We start from the raw sequence: 19,136 nt of genomic DNA, 5'->3' as shown, positions 1-19,136 counted from the left end.
CTGTACTCCGACACAAGACCAAGGACTGTACCTCACAGCACTGGCCCAGCTGGATGCTCCATCATACGGATAGAGGCTGACAGTGCAAAAGAAGTGTTTTTCTCAGAAGTAGATACAAAATTGTTAAACAGATTTCCACAAAAAATGAGTTTCCTGTTGTGAACTTCACCACCTTCTGTTCCAAGCAGAAGCTGATATATTTATTTGGCTTCCCCGCTTCCCCTTTCCTAACAAAAATATATAATTTACGTAAAAGCAGATAAGAGAACATTAGGGCTTTCCTACATCTTTAATCATCTATGGAGAGCTCCTAAGACAGTAAAAATGCATGCAGACAGTGTCAGATATGGGTGGAAATAAACTGTTCTAATTCAAATTAATTTTAAGAAAAATAGTCCTGGAAAATGTGAAAATCACTCCAAAGACTTAAATTTCTCTTATATAGGTATTTTTTTGCTGCTGAAATTTTAACACCTACCACTCATTTTGAAAATTGCAAATCAAGCACCTGAAGGCTAGAGCCTACCAAAATTATGATCCAACAGTAGCCATTCAAAGGGTAGTGAGAGTATTTTGTTAATATTAATGATGAGCTCCTTCAAATTGGATAGCTCAGAAATCAGGAGGTTTATGTTACTTTGTGCAGGTTCTGTCTGAAAAGTTGGGAAAGGCTGAAATGGGAAAGCTTAAAATGGTGAAAGACTTAGTAATGGTCAGTTTAGCTCACCAGCCACATAACCCTTTGATTAGTAAATGAGTAGGTTTCAAATGCAAACTATTTTCTTAAATATTTTTATATATTTTTATCTGCTGAGTAATTTTAAGGTAATTAATTTGAATAAGATTTGTTTCATTACCAAAATGTATATGAACATAAATATTAAAAAGTGTAGTAAACATAAAATGTACATAAAACAAAGTGTTAATTAGGCAAGCCGCAGTGTGTGTTATTAAACAGCTATGATACACACTTGCAGATGGAACAAATCTGACAGTAAAAGGTGATGTTGTTAGTGAAGGGTATGCCAAATGATAACTACTGAAAATGAATAATTATTTAGAGAAATAATTGAAAAATCCCACATGCAAGATAGAACTAAAAGTCATTTAATGATTCTTTCATGCTGACTATATACTGTGACTAATATCAACGATTAAAGGTTTCTCTGTCTCCAGAAGAACCAATATAAAAGGAAACAAGGGTGGTAGCAGGGAAAACCTGTGCAAGACTTCTGTCTTTGTACTGCAATATAAATGGTGTGAATTCAGTTCTGTTTAAGATCAGATGTATGTATGTAATTGCTGATAAAGCCTTATGAGTAAGTGTATACAAATGTTTAAATGTTTCATTAAATTATGCAGTTAAAATAGCTGCCTTTAATAGATTCAAGAAGTCATCTCTTATTCCTAATCCATCCAGAGGTTTAGCAGATTATATGCTACAAATACTCAAAACAGCACCAGCCTCACATCCCTTACCCACACTTCCTAATCTCTTAACAGAAGAACAAGACAACTATTTTCTTCTCTGTGATGTCTTACCAGAAGACAGATTACTTAGAGAACAACTTCAGCAAAAGAGACTGGTAAGAAATCACTTTTGTTTCCTTTTTTTAGGGTAAACAGTTAATTAGTATAATATACGGAAATTTAGTGGACATTTTAAATCTAAAGCATATTTTACTAAACTGCAAAAAGTTTTTATTTAGTTCATTTTCCGATTTACTACAGTAGATTATATAAAGTCCTTTTTTATAGATTTTTCATTGGAATAAATTTACAGGTTGTATGTCACAGGGCTAGAAAACACACCCAGAGCACAAAAAAAGGCTGAGTGTGCTCAGTGGTTTTCTTCTTCAAAGAACCTGTAGTGCACTGACACACTATCTTTTGTGTAGTAATTTACATGTAGGGACATTAGCAAAATAAAACTCAGTGTGTGTTACTGTGAAACAGGAAGTGGTACTTAAAAAAGTCTTCAAGCAAACTGCTTTTGTACACTAATACACTTTCACTCAGATGGTTTTAATTCACACTTACATACTCACATGCACCAAGATGCATGAGTGGAGGAAGTCTGTCCAGGATCGTCTCTGTGACAGCTGTTGCGTCCTCATGAAGCCCCCTGGGTTTCTTCTTGCTTGGTGATGACAACCTAGTCCTTTGGACAAATGTCTCGTATCTTAGGAGTTGCGAGTTCTGACTGGGTGTCATTTGTGTTAGGCTCTCGCTGACTTCAACTTCCATGAGTCTTAGCCCCAGTTGCTGACCACTGTTTTGCTTTGTTCTGTTTCCTTGTTTGAAATACACATCTGTAATCTGTTTTTCCTCTTAAGCTAATTAAAAATCAATGCTATATAATGCATTGAAGTCTTGTTGCCAAGCTCCTAGTGTTAGGATGCAGGGTCTTCTGCTAAGTTATCTGTGCTGTGAGGTCTTAGAGTGCAAGCCTTTCGATCTTGACATAAGCAAGTTCCCCAGTTTACTGCTGGGAGCTCTGTCCTTTGATTTATCAATACAGGACTTTTAGCTCTTTGTTCTGCAGTTTCTTCTGATACCTTACCTGGTTGGCAAGGTACTAACCTTCTCTCACTGTTTCTTTTACAAGTCTACATACACAGCAAGCAACTGAAAAACAACTTACAATATAAGCATTCAGAATGAAGGGGATGCTTACAAAAATCAAATTCTATTGCTCAGGAAAACTGGGACTGGCAGGCAAAAGCTGTTTTTTGGCTAAAGTCACATTCTGAAACTTGCTGCATGCAACTAGTGAATCCCCAAAATCTGTGGAATATATACAGGTTTTACACGGGTCTCCATGGTGTCCCAGCTCTTGCAAAGGAGAATTGTGATAGTTCTGACACTGAGGATTTCCCACAGAGTTGGAGGAGCTTCAGCTGAAATCTTCATTCCTGTGTAGGTCCATTGGGTTGGCATGGACTGAGAAAAAAGCAGCTGCTGCACTCATGCCTAGCATGCTTCTTTCTCAGTTCATCATAAGGCCCACCCTGGATCAGTAAAAAAGGTTTGTCTAGGTCAGTATCTTGCCTTTGCCAGCAGCCAAGTGTCTGGTACATTTTTGCCTTGCTCTGATCCAGTGGTGATTCTTTCTTAAAATATTCTCCTAGTCTCCAGCAACTGACAGCTCAAGAATTTCCAAATTCAACAACACCTTATCTATATTTAACACAGTAGATTTTTATTTCATGAACCTCCAGCTCTGAGCCCCCTACAAGTTTCTGATATCCACAAGTTCCTGCAGTAGAGTTGCACAGCTTAACTACACTGTGAGAGAACTGTCTGTTGGTCTCCTTCCAATTTCTCACCTCTCACTTGGAATGTTTTTCACATTAGAAAAGGTAGTGAACAATTCATCCTTAATCGTATCCAAACCATACGTGATTTGTCTCCTGGTTTTCCTACCTACCTTACATCATGTCTTCCATTAGTTATGTGCTGCAGGGTGCCCTCACAGCAAAGAGCAGCATGCAGGACTGCATTAGGAAGAGCTTTGACAGCAGGGTAAGGGAGATGATCCTTCCCCCTCTGCTCAGCACTGGTGGGGCCACACTTGAAGTACGGTGTCCAGTTCTGGGCTTCCCACTACTAGAAAGATACAGACTTACTTGAGCAAATGCATTCCAGGGTCCCAAAGATGATTAAGGGACTGGAGCATCCTTCATACAAGGAGAGGCTGAGAGCTGGCATTGTTAAGCCTGCAAACGAGAAGGCTCAGGGGGAATCTTAGCAATGTGTATAAACACGTGGTAGAAAGAAATGAAGATCAAACCAGACTTCTCTCACTGCTTCTCTGTCTTAGGTTTACATGACAAGGGCTTGGTAGCAAGAGGGCTTCAGGGGTGGCTTCTATGAGCCAAAAGGGACTTGTCCCCAGAAGGAGACATGGGTCCCACAGTGGAGCAGATCTCCACGCTGCAGCCAGTGGAGGAGCCCCCGGTGGAGCAGGGGCAGAGAGCAACCATGAAGGAGTGGCGGAGATGAAGCGTTAGGGACTGACCGCAGCCCCCATTCCCCTGTGCCACTCAGGGGATGGAGGCAGAAGAGGGTAAATGGGGGGAGGTGTTTTAGTTTGCTTTTAGTTCTCACTGCTATAGTCTGCTACTGATAGGCAGTAAATTATATTAATCTTCCTATGCTGAGTCTGTTTTACCTGTGATGACAATTGTTGAGTGATCTCCCTGTCCTTATTGCAACCCTTGAGCCCTTTCCATCATATTTTCTTCCCCTTTTCCTATGAGAAGGCAGAGTGAGCAAGCAGCTGTGGTGTTCACCTGTGTGGCAGGGTAAAATGCACCACATGCCCCCCCCATCAGAACAAGAGGCAATGGACGTGAATTACAAACCAGGAAATTCCATCTGAAAAGCATAAAACACTTTTTTACTGTGAGGGTGGTCAAACACCGGAACATGTTGCCCAGAGAGGCTGTAGGGTCTCCATCGGTGGAAGTATTTAAAACATGGCTGGACACAGTCCTGGACAATGAGTTCTAGGTGACCCAGCTTGAGCAGGGACATTGGACTAGACAATCTCAAGAGGTCCTTTCAAGCCTCACTGATGCAGTGATTCTAGGTTGAGGTTGCTGTTTAAGTCATGGTTTTTCCCTGTACATCTCTGTTGCACCTCTCTGAACCTTTTCCTGTGTTCCCTTTGAGGTTATGTAAGACCTCTTGTATATTGCATACAGGCATGCACTGTCACAATGGTGTTCGTTTCCCAAGCACATACCATGTTGTTTGTGACTTTGAGGGAGGGAAGAGGATCATTATTGACCATGCGACTATTGTTTTCTTATAACTGTCTACTGTAGTAGTAAGTCCTGGCTGCTATACATTGAACTGTACTTTTTCTTTTTTAAAAGGCCATTTGTTTCTGAGTTTTCAGTGTTTTGTGCAATACAACCCTATCCCAGCTAGGCCTTCTCTCCACTACCGGTGTCAAGAGAGGGCAGAGTCTTCTGGCAGATAAGCTATCTCATCTCCTCTGCAAGTAGTTGTTTCCTCAAAGTCAGAAGAGTGAAGGTTTTAGCCCAAAGCAAGTGCTGCTTTTGTTTACAGCGTAATTAAGTTTGAAAAGAAAGAGTTAATCATTTTGGTGTAAAATAGCCTTCGATATTAACACTCCTTTAAATATCAGAATTATATCTTCAGTTTTTACTGAAGCTTTTTGTGAAATCAATCTGCTGCTGTAGTTGGGGCTAATGGAATCACAGCTCTAGTTAAAGCAATAAAGTCTGTTTACTTTTTTATTTCCTTTTGCTGCAATCTGAGTGTTGACATGCAAGTTAAATAGTTATTTTGCTTTGCAAAGTCTTGTACCTCCAGACAAGTCTAGCAATTAAGAGTGAGCTGGCAAGTAGGCTTGTGTGAGTTGCTCAGAATAGAGACCAGAACTGTAAAACTTGTGGTGATTTTTCTGCAGCCTTTGAATCCTAACTGCTGTCTCCAACAGCAAGCCCAAACAAGGAAACAAGGACAAATGCTATCTTTAAAATGTGCTAGCTGAAGCACTTCATTTAGCAGTTTTGAAACTCCAGTTTAGGAATATTTCAGGCTGTATTGCAGCAGGGGAGCTGGCCAAGGTGGATGTCATGCCGAGACATTATGGTGACTGTGATGTATTGAGAGAGGCCAAGGAATGAGCCTGAACTAGGTTAGAGTGCAGCTTGCTGAAACAGCTGACAGGACTATGTAATGTAAAACAGATACTGTCTTTTGGAAAAAAGCAGTCTTCACAAAGAATTAGTGGCTGTGAAGATTAGTATTGGGACCAGGCTAGGAAATCCTGGAGGCAAAACTCAATGAGATTAGGAGAGTCGGTGTCAGTATAAGCCACTTGGGCTTATCTTTAAGATTCTTTAAAAATGAAGAACTTCACATCTATTTCTTGAAAATTTACCCACATATTTACCACAACATTGACCTTGTGTAGCTATCATGTTTGCAGCCATTCTCCTATCATGTGGCTGGTAGTTTTAGGTGAAGAGGCTACAGTTCCTCCCAGTAAATCCAGCCTGAAGAGCAGTCTTCACAAGAACTGGAAGAGGGACAAAGGCATCTTTAAAGTACAGAGCTATACCAGTTTCCTAAGTTGAGTTGTATTTATCATCCCCAGTTTGTCACAAGCTTAAGCAGAGACAAGGCCCAAGAAGCTGAAGCGATGCACTGGAAATGATCGGGATGCTAGTCTTACGCTAATGATAATGTTAGCCTGTCAATACCTACACGGATGAAATTCTATAGGTCCTTCTTTTCCCTATTTTAAGATTTGTATTTAATGGCTTTTCTCTGGCACTCTGGAACCTTGCCCATCCTCCATGGGCTTTTGAGGAGTTGTTGCACTAACAGTCAGGAATTTTTTTATCCACTTCCATAATGACTTGTGAGTATATTCCAGAAGATTTGAAAATATGTAACTTCCAGCATTTAACCCTTTTTTTATCTTGTTTCTTTGTTTCTTTTGTTTTAAATGCATTTTGTTAATAGTCTTGGCATGATTAACCTTTCCTGCCTAGACTGAATACTGAAGGCATTCCTCTTTTGTCTGTTGGTCTCCTACTACTTTAAGTAGTGGATTCCTGCTCTTTGTTATTTCTAGTGAATGTTCTAGTGAATTCAGTATCAGAGTCAACTTGAGAAGAAGAGAGAGATGGAAGAGAGGAAACAGCTGAGAACAAGTGGAGCAGACAGCAAGGGAAACAGTCCTTTACAGCTATCCCTATTACAGGGCAGCCCCCTGGCTACTTAGAACCTGAGCTCTGCTGACCAGGCTGGTACCTAGGATAGGGTTTGGAAAAAACATTTTCCCTATTTCTGCGAGGCAACTTGCCATACAAAACAAACCAAGAGAATGTGCCTCAGGGGTTTCACAATAAATTTGTGATACCCATATTACAGTCCTGAGACTTTTGCTGGTTATAATGCCAGTTAAGTTATAGTTCAGTCTTTGTACTCATTTTTTTCAGTTTGCCTAGGTTTCAGCGGTTTATCCAACTTTTTCCTATCACAACCAACATTTTCTTCCCAACCTCCTGTTTTTTCCAGTAGATCATTACTCTTATTTCTCTCTGAGTTTTTGATGCTGTTCTTTCAAACCTTGTCTAAAAGTCTCCACACTTAGGTGGCAAGCTGGTATCCTGTGCCTTGAATTCACCCAGAAAGAAACAGGAAGATGTTACTCATTCGCTTTCCTCATTCATTTTCATTCACAGAGTTTTGTGGTAACATTCTTACCTGAGTATGTAGTAAGTCAGAACTGCTCACTTAGGTGATCAGCCTGTACCAGAGTATTCGCAGTTTCATCTCTGGATGGACAGCCTTTCTTGGAGGACTGTAGGTCACTGTTCCGTTGCTTTCTTCCATTTCCCAAAAGTGGGTCTCTAATGCCATCATCCCTCATTCCTTAGGCTTTGGCAGCAGTTCTATCTGTCAAATGAGTAGAGCTCTGTTTATGAAGCTCCAGGACTATGTATGAATTTTCAAATTCATTAGATCAGAAGGAGAAGTGTGTAGAATAGACAGCAAATACATATATATTGGATGGTATGACAGATGACTTCAAATGCGTTGAGCATTCTCTGGTCTGGAGGTCCTATCTTGACAAATGTGTTGTATTTCCATGCATGTTAAGCTTTTACCTGAAGGACTTCTCCTGCAGGCATCTCTGATAATATTAAAGGAAAGGCACTCTTCATGAGATAACCATGAAGACTTCATAATGATTACAAATTGGATTATTTTTTTTCATAAAATCACAGAAGGATTTGGGTTAGCAGGTACCTTAAAGACCACCCAGTTCCAACCCCCTGCCATGGGCAGGGACACCTCCCACCAGACCAGGTTGCCCAAAACCCCATCCAGCCTGGCCTTGAGCACCTCCAGGGATGGGGCATCCACAGCTTCTGTGGGCAACCTGCTCCTGTGCCTCACCACCCTGAAGCTCATCTGCCAATCTTTGAGGAAGCTGTACACACAAAAGCAAATTTAATTCTCTTACTCTAAAATTAGTTTATCCTATTGGTGTATGAAATAATCAAATAATATCCTTGGCAAGTGTTTAGAGACTGTAGTGCATCACAGGTCTCACCAGTCCTAGTCTTTGTTGCAGTGTGCTGTACTGGTTTGTTTCATTGGCAGTTGTCCTGGTTTCAGTTAGGACAGTTATTTTTCCTCCTAGTAGCTGGTAGGGTGCTATATTTTGGATTAGGATGAGAAGAGTGCTGATAACATGCTGATGTTTTAATTGCTGCAGAGCAGTGCTTACACTAAGCCAAGGACTTTTCAGCTTCTCACTCTGTCCTGCCAGCGGGCAGGCTGGGGGTGCAGCAAGAGCTGGGAGGGGACAGACCCAGGACAGCTGACCCAAACTGGCCAAAGGGGTATTCCATACCATCTGACGTCATGCTGAACAATATATAGGGGTGGCTAGCCGGGGTGGGGGGCCGGCTGCTCGGGGTTGGGCTGGGCATCGGTCAGCGGGTGGTGAGCAATTGCATTGTGCATCACTTGTTTGTACATATTATTATTATTATTATTATTATTTTCTATCTTAATAAACTGTCTTTATCTCAACTCACAGGCTTCACTTTCCTGTTTCTCTCCCCCATCCCAGAGAGGGAAGGGGGAGGGTGAGCGAACGGCTGTGTGGTGTTTAGCTGCCAGCCGGGTTAAACTACAACAGCAGTAAAGTGTATAAGCAGCTTCTTGTGATCTGTCAGCATGATTTTTTTTTTAACAGAATCTGTTTCTTTTGGTTCCTTTGCCTACAGCAATAGCTAGCTTCTGTGAGCACTCAGCGGGGAAATGTAGCTCTTATTTAAATTGGAAGAAACTAGAACTAAAGATACACGCTGTGTGTTTGAGACATCACCTAGGAGGGCTTGATAAAATATGTATTCTTATTGTCTCTATCTGGTATCATTCTGATCCAAATTCACACCCACCTTGCTGCCTCTGGTTACTTGTTTCCCAGACAAGACAGTCTGATTTCAGGAGTATTAATGAATCGGTTATCCTAACAGCAGAAAGCGTGCTTTGTAATTGTGCATTCTTTGGAGCAGTGAGGATGACAGTGTGCTCAGTGCGGCAGGACTCTGCTGATTCAGATGTTTGAGTGCTTCCCACTCTAACAGTTGAGAGGTTTCCTCTTCAAAGAAGCATCTTTAGGCAAACTGCCTTCCCAGGGGATATAGCACTGTTTATAAAAAGCTTTAATTGGAACCTCTCTCAAACGATCGTTTGTATAATGTACTGTCTTTCTAGTCTCTTGCCTGGAGAGGTTAAGAGCAAAGGACCAGACCTGACAAAACAAATGCCAGCAAGAATCCTCAAATACAAAATGCCCTTGCCCAAGTCCAGCCCAGTACTGAAACACCTACTTAAAGCCGAGACTAGTTGTAGGCTTAAGTCTTTGGACTGGAGACTTTGGACTATGTCTTGTCATATTTTATGGCAGTTATTTTTTTTTGTCCTCAACATCTTAAAAATGAAGACCCATACTGCTGCTAGCTTCATTTTACAGACCGAACTACAGAATCCAGTTCTCTACTTCATAAATGGGTTCCTGGGCTGAGGAATAAGTTCAGGTCTCATTGCAGCCACAAATTCACTGCACGATCTTGTCCCAAACTACTTAGTGTAATCTGCCTCTATTTTACAGCTAGAGAAGTGCTTTCTGCCTTTATTTCTTCTCTCTCAGAAGTGACGTGATTATAAAAGAGACAGGATTTAGAGAAAGAACTAATGTTTTTTGTCAGACCAATTGATGTAGTGTGAAGAAACTTTTGATCACTCATTCTTTCTTGAGGTTGGAAGCAAAAGCAGCAAAACTTGTGCCAAGTACTGGTTGTGAATGGTTCTATGTGATGTTCTATGTGATGGTTCAATGTAATTGATCAGAGCCGTGTATTTAAATAGCTAAGTAAACTATTTTTTAGTCAAGGAGTGTATGATGAAAGGGCAGGGCTTGAAACCAATAAAGACTATTTAATACCTTGGTTAGAGTATGTTTTGGAAGAAGGGGTAGCAGGAATTAGAATATTGGGAAAGTCTAATGTGCCATGAACCCAACAGTCTTGAGTACATATCTTTTGACACCCAGTGGAGTTGGTTGTCTTACCTTTTCAAGGTATTTTTTATGTCGTGAATGCATTTTGAACTACAGACCAGAAATGAAGTAATTGTTTAGGGAAAAGTGTCTACCTAAGTAACCACTTTAAGTATGCATTTTTAATCTTTTACTCATTATCAGTGTGAATTCTTGCTGATGCAAAGTGGTTAAGTGTTTCTGGGGGAAAAAATGGTAATTTCTTCCAGAATACTGCTTCGAAGGAGAGAGACAGGCACATTTTTTTTCAGGAACATTTTAAATTGCTGCCTACTGGGAGCAAGTCTGAACCCCTCACAACCTCAAACTGAGCATCATGAATGTCTGTGGCATTTTTCTAGACTGCAAGTTACAAAATGTCATGCAATCAATTTTATTTTGTATTAGTAGTTTAGTGTGGTATATTTAAAAGTGATTATCCTGGTATAAATGCTTGCATATTCTTACCATGGGTTTTTTTTGCTAGTTTAGTTAGTTAAAACACAGCACAGATAGGATCTTATAATTTGGTTGGATTTTTTTTTTTCTTTTAAATCAGCCATATTCTAAAAATATATATAGCTAAGAGCTGTAGAAGATTGTTTTTCCAGACAGAAAAGAGGGAAAATGAATGAACGGTTGTTTCATAACTAGTTGGACAGTCTTCAGTAAAGTAATGCATTTTTTTAGTGTATGAAACAATATGGTAGAAAGATTGAAGGACAAATAGCTAACAGAACTTCTGACAGAAGATTGAACGAGATGGGGGTCAAGAATTATTCTTCAAAAAGCATCAATATTGTACAGTAATTGCCTGGAATTAAACTCTAGCATTTGAGCCACTTACTGTAGTAATATTTTGGATTACCTTTTCTGTCTGTACTCACCTCTTATATTCACTGTGGGAAAAGAAAACTGATACATGTTTACTCTGTCCTGTTTGCTTTTTCCTTGAGTAACTTTGCCCTCTCATTCTCTGGCACTTTGATATGACGCAGTATCCTAAAAGTTTTGGAAAATTCTCATGTCTAAAATGTTTGTGTGTGTGTGTGTGTGTTTTCTTAACATCAACCACAAACTAATACTAGTGGTCCCTACAGTTGGAACAGTTTGGAAACCGGTGCAGGTATTAAAGTAAATTGTTCGTTTCCTGCCTCACAACTTGAGTTCAAACTTGGCTTAAATTCTGGAGCTGAAAATCTCCACTCAGAAAAATCCCCAGAGTTTTATGCAAGGTACTGTTATCGCTATTGTCCCACCAAGTCCCAGCAATGGAATGGAGGTAGGAGGGTGTCTGGGAATGCCAGCAGGGCAGAGGAGGGCTCTCACTATTACTGTAGTGGACTTGAGCCAGTGCTTTTAATTCCTCACCTGTGCAAGTACTGAATCTGCTTTCTGACTTGGAAAGTACCATTTAGCAATGAACGATGCAAACAAATGATAAAAGGAGTGTCTACATTGGAAAATAATTTTTAAACGCTACCAAAAAAATTTGTAAAGCAATGATGCTGTGTTAGACAAGGCCTCTCAGCTGCTGAGCGTGCTGGTGCGTGGGGAAACCAGAAGGGTGAGAGAGCAGAGTATCAGGAGCAGTGTCTGAGGGATACAGTGTGCTTCTCATTCCCCCTCAGGCATAACTGGGAATAGCAGCTCACCAGGGCTCCAGTAAGCAATTTGTAGGAAGTGTTAGGCAGCCAAGTGTCAAATACTGTAGAACACTTTTTTCCTCATGGTAGAGTACAGCTTGGGAAGCTCTGTTGGAATGTCACTAATAGGAGGGTGAGGTGCTTGAACTCTTGCTATCTTAATATTTAATTTGTACAAGGCATCTTTTGTTTTCCTTGTAGATTCTTTCTCATGTATTTTAAAAATTCTTTAACCTACAAGCAGATACCTTCAAATTCAAGGCTGGCAAACAGCGTGAGACGTGCTGCTGAGCAAGAGGTGACAGCCAAGAGTACCAGTGAAAGTCCAGTTCTCACTGGCATGCTACAGGATGCTTTCTACCTGTGTGGAGCACTGATATTCTTACTTAATTGTATCTCTGCTGAGGAACTCTCAAAAGACATGTTATGCTCCATTTATCTTTTCCCAGGAGTCAGCCCTGAAAAATATCAACTTATATTTGTTAGTTGACATTTTGCATAACACAGCAGGATGTCAGAGGGATATGGTCTGGAATTTGAGCAGGTAGTGCGGAACATGACTACAATAAAAAAGGTGTACTTTGTAGTGTAAAAGTGAACAAAAAAGCCCCAGAATTTTTGTTTTGAGGGTCACAGAATCTTAGCTGATGTGATGTAGCTAAAACCCCTGAATTGTTTGGCTGAATACAGGCCCTAAAACTGTCTAAGGCATGGTGCACTCTTCCCCCACAGCAGCCATGGGCCTGAGGCCCAGTATAACTCAAGTGTGACACGTTACTGTTTTCCAGCAGGTGTCCTTTTAATCCCACAGTCCTCTGCTCAATACAGCATTCTGCTGTTGCAGAAAAGAATATACCACATGTATTTGCCCTAACATTAGCCATACCCTCTGTGGTGTGGTAGACTGGCTTGCATAGCCAGGCATCTTCCAGCTGCAGGACACGTTTGGGCCTGCAATGGCTCAAGCCTTCCTCTTCTCCTTCCTCTTCCCTTATTTTTTTTCCCTTCCTTCCTTCTGTGGAGCTCACCTACCAGGCATGGCTGAATGTGAATTTACACACAGACTGTAGGCTACTTTGGGCTTTAATCCACACAAAAAGGTACTGAAGAGGTGGGTCAGAAGCACAAAGCCCCACTGTTGCCGGCTTTAAGGAGATAATGAGATAGAGAAAATCCCCTAAAAAATTCAGTCATGATCCCACAGGTCAGAGAACAGACAGTAACATCTCTGCATAACACAGAAAATGAATGCTTTGCCAGATATCCGTTCTTAAAACACAAGTACAAGGCAGTGTACTGCTAGGCTAAAGATGTGCAAAGTTTTAATCCAAACGCTGACTCCATGTCCCAGCTGATCCAGGCCTTTCCATGTGAAGTGTATAGTAACAAAACCACAGCAAAACCACACTACTGCTGTCGCAGCACCAGAGCACATCACCTGCTGTATGATTTTATCAATGTTAGGAAAATTCTGGTCAAGAGTTGTAAAGCATCTAAATTGCTCAAATTTGCTCTAAATTAAATAAAACTGGTGGTAAAAGTAACCATCAGCTTCTCCTTTCCTGTGAATTTATTGCATGCCATAGCTCCTTGCAGAAACCACTAGGGTTTTTGTCATCCTTCTCCATCACAAGGAAGTATTCTAGATTGCCTGTGATGAGACAAGTAGAATTTACTTTTATCATTCCACTGTGGTTTATGTGGTTACCCATAAGCTTGCTCGCTGATAGCGGGGATAAATCTGTACCTAAGTAGAGACAATAAACTGATCTGTTATATAAAGAATCATTTAAGTAACTGTCTGAAATTTCTCTGAGGTTTGCATTTCTTTCCATGCATCTTTCCCATTGAATTTGTGAATGCCCCATCCCTGGAATTATTTAAGGCCAGGTTAGATGGGGCCCTGAGCAACCTGATCTAGTGGGAGGTGTCCCTGCCCATGGCAGGGGGTTGGAACTAGATCTAAGGTCTATTCCAACCCAAGTCATTCTATGATTCTATGAACTTGCATAATAGTCGGGGAAATTTGCTGGAAGTTGACTGGAGCACACACTGCTGTAATTTTTGTGAGCAACTCCCTCCTCCTCCAGTACTAACTTCTGGTTTCCATCAGCACGTTTGGTCATTGTTACCAGTAAGGATAAAGAGGTAAAATGCTTATGTGATGAAATGATTGTTATTTTAAATCTGAATAATTTTATCTGTTTCTTTTCATAGAGAGAAATTCTAGAACAGCAACAGAGAGAGAGAGATGACACAAGTTTTCATAGTATGTGCATGTTCTGTGATCAAGAATTCACAGGAAATAGGTTTGTTTTATTTTTTTCATGTCTGTTCAGCTTCTTTGTTTATGGTTTTAACATCATCGAGCCAGTTAATGTCTAATATTAGGACTCAGAAGCTAGAAATCCTTTTGGGATGTAGCTTAGGTAATTCTTTCAACTGCACTGACATTTCAAGTAGACTTCTCCCACTTCTCAGTCCTATAATTATTCCAGTGCAGCTTTGTAGAATTACGTGGTAATCTGGATTTGAGAACGAAGTCATTTTAAAGAGAGAGTTTTGTGTCAGCTGTTTTGGTGTCAAGGAGAGCTGTTTAAGCCAGTGTGGCTGTTAAAAATGTATCTATCCAGTTACACATTTTTCCATTTAAATTCACACTGGTTTGGCAAGATTTAAAGATAGAATGAAAAAGGGAGGAAAATTAGGGTGAGAATGTAGTGTTTTGCAGCATCAGTCAAGTGCAAGCAGGAGCTGCATTCAAGTGTCTGCTCCACTGGAAATTTATTTATACACAATAAAAACAGTTTCGGCTGCAGAGATTATTATCCCTGAATGTGTCTGATTGCATGGGTAGCTCTGGTACTCTGGAAAGGTAGAAGAACCTGTGGTCATGTCCCTGCTGGTCTTCACAGTTTTGGCTGAGTGTCATATTTGCTTTATTGCATGGTTTACCACAGTTCACATCATTCAGCCCCCAAGAACTTTATCTACTGCTTACTCGGGTCTGACAGACAGAATATGTGATTTGAAAATCACACTTGGACTGTGGTGAGAGGAAGGCTCAGTAGTGTTTACACTTGAAGATTTCTTTAGTCCCCAAAAAGCAGAGGAATATAGAGATGTTAGACACCTACGTACCTAACCATTACATGTCTATTAGAAAAAATAACTTACTTGAATATCATGTTTGTTCATGAACACAGTTAGTGCTCATTGTCTTGCTAGAACTGCACAAAGCAGTATTGTTGTAAAAGAATTTTTGTTAACCAGCACTGAGAAAACTAACAAATGGCTTCTTTGAATGTTTCTCAAGACTGTTTGAAACATATTATTTGCTTATTCAAGTTAATAAATGAGATTTGCTAAGAGAGGATCAAAATAAAACTATATTGTAATTTTCATTAAAAAGATTATATTGTATGCATGCGGATTAATCAGATGAAATGTCACTGAATATACAGTAGAACTGAAATTGAAAACTTCCCAATACAATAAGTTGCATTCTTTTTTTTTTTTTCAGTGGCAGGAACACTATTATTGTTTATTTTATGTTATTTTATGCATTTTTAGAGCAGTTGGCATATTTTGAGTCACAAGCTGCATAATTCTCATATGTATTCAGGAATATATAATGTTCTTTTTGAATGTCTTTTGTAGATCTGTCCTTCTCAATCATATGGCAAGAGAGCATGCTTTTAACATTGGGCTGCCAGATAACATTGTGAATTGCTGTGAGTTCTTGGCTGTATTACAGGAGAAGCTTGACAAGTAAGTAGGTTTCTTGTTTTGTTGTTTTTAAATGGACTTGAGTCATATTTCTTTTAACCTTGGAAAGAAGTTGGATTAAAATTAATTCAGCGCTCATGGTTAGTTAAGAAGAAACTAAAAAAGAATGTAACTTTTGCGTGGGTGATCTTAGAAGGCTTTTCTTTATTTTATTGAAAGCTAATTCATAACACTTTGTAGTATGTGTTTGCTGGAATAATAGAGTCACATGTGGTGCTTTAGTTTAGTTGCACAGTTTTCATTGACACCAATAGTAGCATGCCCCTTTTTCTCATAACTGCTGGAATCAATGATCTTATTTCTTGTTGTAACCATCTTTTTGCTAGACATCTCTTTAATCACTTAATAGAGTTCTTGTTCCAATCATCTTTCTCTCTATATATATCATTAATATGTGAGATTTTGAGGCCCTCCCTTACATCCCAAAGCAGAATGGGAATGCTAATGTATATGCTGCCTGAGAAGGATGTAAATCTGAGATGACTGAAGAAGTTAAAAAGGCAATTTGGGAGAAGAACCTAGGTAGCAAAGAACAAAGAATTCTTCTCTCTGAGTTTCTTTTGCAAGTGTGTAAGTGCCACTTATGTATTTCACAAATGGGACAAGTACATAACAAATATCAGTTGGGCTCTAGATAATGCTAGGACAAGGGGGAATGGTTTTAAACTAAAAGAGGGAAGATTTAAATTAGAGGTTAGAAGGAAATTTTTCACTCAGGGGGGTGATGAGGCACTGGAACAGGTAGAGAAGTTGTGGGTGCCCCATCCCTGGAGGTGTTCAAGGCCAGGTTGGATGAGGCCCTGAGCAACCTGGTCTGGTGGGTGGCATCCCTGCCCATGGCAAGGGGGTTGGAACTGGGTGGTCTTTGAAGTCGCTTCCAACCCAGGCCATTCTAAGATTCTGTGATTCTAGCAGAAAGAGTGGAACTGTACCTTAGAGAGTAAAGCTTAAGAGTGAAACTGTAGCTTTTAAGAAGATTTTAATACAATCTGTAACCAAAGACTCTAGGAGAAATATGTGTAAGTCTTAATCTTTGTAATTAAAAGCCTCAAAATGCAGGAATTTGTGAAAACTGGGGTATAGAAATTAGATTAAGTATCCTTCCAGACAAATCTAGAATCCATTGGCTTGCACAGCTGCAAAAGAAAGAAAAAGAGATTCAAAGGACCAGAAAGGCAATGGTGGTCTCTAATTTACAATCTGTGGCCTATCAAAGAACATGCAGTCGTGATAGATACAGGTAAACTTCCTCCAGAAATGAAGATATTTTAAGAATGCCTTCTGTGTTATAATTAGTGTTGCAACTGATAAATTGCAGCTGCACTGATTATCAGGAGGACCTCAGGGTGTCATTTAGATGGAGGTTTTTCAAAGCCAATTAAGCCTGTAGTTAATGCACACACTGAAGTTGCTTCCAAAGCAATGAAAGGCCACTCCTCTCCTCCTGCTGAGAGCAGACTTAATAGCTGTGCTAGTAGGATAGTGCCTGAAAATATTTTTGAGAGCAGAAAAGTCTAATTTTAGACGAATATCATGACTACATTGTGTATGCTGAGGAAATGCATTACATATCTTTCCTGGGAATGCCTTTCACAATCAGAGCATACACTTTATTGTAACCAGGTAGAGGAAAGCAGATTTTTAAATATGTATTCTGCCACAGGGCCTACAGTCCATGAGCTAGGCAGTTCTCAGATTTTTAGGCTGCACACACAAGCAGAACTCAACACTTCTTTTTAACAGTAAGCCTAAACTTTACAATTCTTGTAAGGCAGAGGGGTACTGAGAATCATGAATTGATGCTCCACGTTTAAGAGTTGAGTGGAATCTGGCTGCACCTTTGCTGAAGGAGTATGAGGGCTTTCCAGGTACAGGAACAGACCTGCTAGACACAGTATCGTTTTTGTGTCTCACTCAAACACTTGAGTGAGAAAATAATTTTCTTCTTCAACTTGTTTATCTAAAACCACAGAAGAATTGCAGAAAGGTCTGACCCAAACACTGTTAAAACTCCTTTTGATTGTATAATCAAGCATGCTTTCATTTGCTAGTAAAAAAAAGTGATCACTTTCATTCATAGCCACCATATTTTTTTAACGTCTGTGTCTTTTGAGTCTTGAAGTGTTGTTGACTCACCCTTCAATCAAACTGTTCTTCCTGCTAACCAGTATCACCAATACAAAGATACAATTCCACAGTTACAAAATTTTTAATTGAACAGAATGGATTTTGATTTTTCTAAGGATTTTCCCTACCCCTCTGCAGAGGTGGCCAAAAAAAACTGCATCCATCCTGGTAGGATATGTAAGCCATCTCTTAAAAGAATAATGTTTTAACACATGAACTAGTGTCACAGGAGATACCCAACACTTACATGGTTTAATGACATTGCAGCAATTTAATTTATTACAGTAAGTAGTAGATTGATATAATTAATTTGTTATGACAGGAGTCACATTGATTAGTCTACTGCATATTTAAGTTGCTGAATCTTAACATAGATCAGGTACCTTTAAAAATTCAGGTTCCACTCATCAACAAGAGTAGTCAGTGAGGATTCCTCTGCCTTAAGGAGTAACTTGGAGAGGTGTCCCAGCCGAAGGGGAGATCAGTTCTGTGCAGCCCACTGCTTCAGCAAGGAGAGCTCAAATTAGTCTTTTTCAGACTGCTGTATTTATAAGATTAAGAGATTGGTTCCTAGTCAAACGTAGAATCTTAACACATTGCTTTCAACTTCTCAGCGTAATTTGTTGTTTCTCCATGAAGGTTTTCAATGTGTCACCTATTTTAGGGCTGTATCCCTTTTATTTGTGATCATGGCTGGGAGAACCCACCTGGTGTTCAATTAGAAATGAGCTGTCTAGTGCAGGGAACAGTTACATCAAGGCTTGCTGTGGTACATCAGCCCAAGCAAGACTTAAGTCAAGAGCAGGAGCTCACCGTATCCATCACAACTGGCTGAAGGCTCAAGATCTACATCCACTAATCAAGGTCAATCCTGTAAACTCAGTGTGCTGTTGCATCTCTGCTGAAAAAAATGACCATTGTCTGTTTTGGGGCCAATCACCCATTTAGGCTGAAACACAGATTACTGTCCTCATAGTCCACCATCTAAGTCAAAAGACTTTTCTTAATGCTTTTGAGGCTCAACTTCAGGTACCAATTGATATTACAGTGGCAAGAACAATTCTTTTACAGTACTCTGCTTGTAATAGAGAATTTAAGACACTGGATAACCTTCTCTTTTGTTTGAATTGCTCTGGAGGAGGTACTGTGGTAAAATTCCCATTTGTTAATGAATGTTGTCAGCTTCTTGAGTAATTTATAAACATAAATGTATAAATAAAAATAGAAACATATATATATGGTGTGAATTGATTTAATAAATTTGATTTCTCAGAATTACAAGCCCCATTGATCACACTGGTAAACTTTTATTAAACCTCCCTGTTAAGTTAGAAGTATAAAGCTCTTCTGTTTAGCTTGTTTAAAATGTTTTTAAAGATATGTAGCACATTCAGGGTTTGTTTGTTTGTTTCTCTCTAAATTACAATGGAACAGTTATTCATTGATTAGATTACTGTATAAGTGCATGC

General features: G+C 39.7%; 1 protein-coding gene across 1 annotated transcript in view; it reads left to right on the top strand.

Moving 5' to 3' along the window:
• The window catches only part of ZNF277 (zinc finger protein 277), a 57,707-nt gene that overhangs the window by 26,202 nt on the left and 12,369 nt on the right, over nucleotides 1–19,136 (top strand). Inside the window, exons 4-6 of the mRNA XM_035320935.1 lie at nucleotides 1,504–1,586; nucleotides 13,969–14,060; nucleotides 15,412–15,522. Of these exons, the coding sequence (XP_035176826.1) occupies nucleotides 1,504–1,586; nucleotides 13,969–14,060; nucleotides 15,412–15,522 (286 nt within the window). The remainder of the gene's footprint in view (nucleotides 1–1,503; nucleotides 1,587–13,968; nucleotides 14,061–15,411; nucleotides 15,523–19,136) is intronic.

The sequence above is a fragment of the Oxyura jamaicensis genome, chromosome 1 (genome assembly GCF_011077185.1).
Source record: "Oxyura jamaicensis isolate SHBP4307 breed ruddy duck chromosome 1, BPBGC_Ojam_1.0, whole genome shotgun sequence".
NCBI lineage: Eukaryota > Metazoa > Chordata > Aves > Anseriformes > Anatidae > Oxyura > Oxyura jamaicensis.
This window is presented reverse-complemented; position numbering and strand designations above follow the sequence as displayed.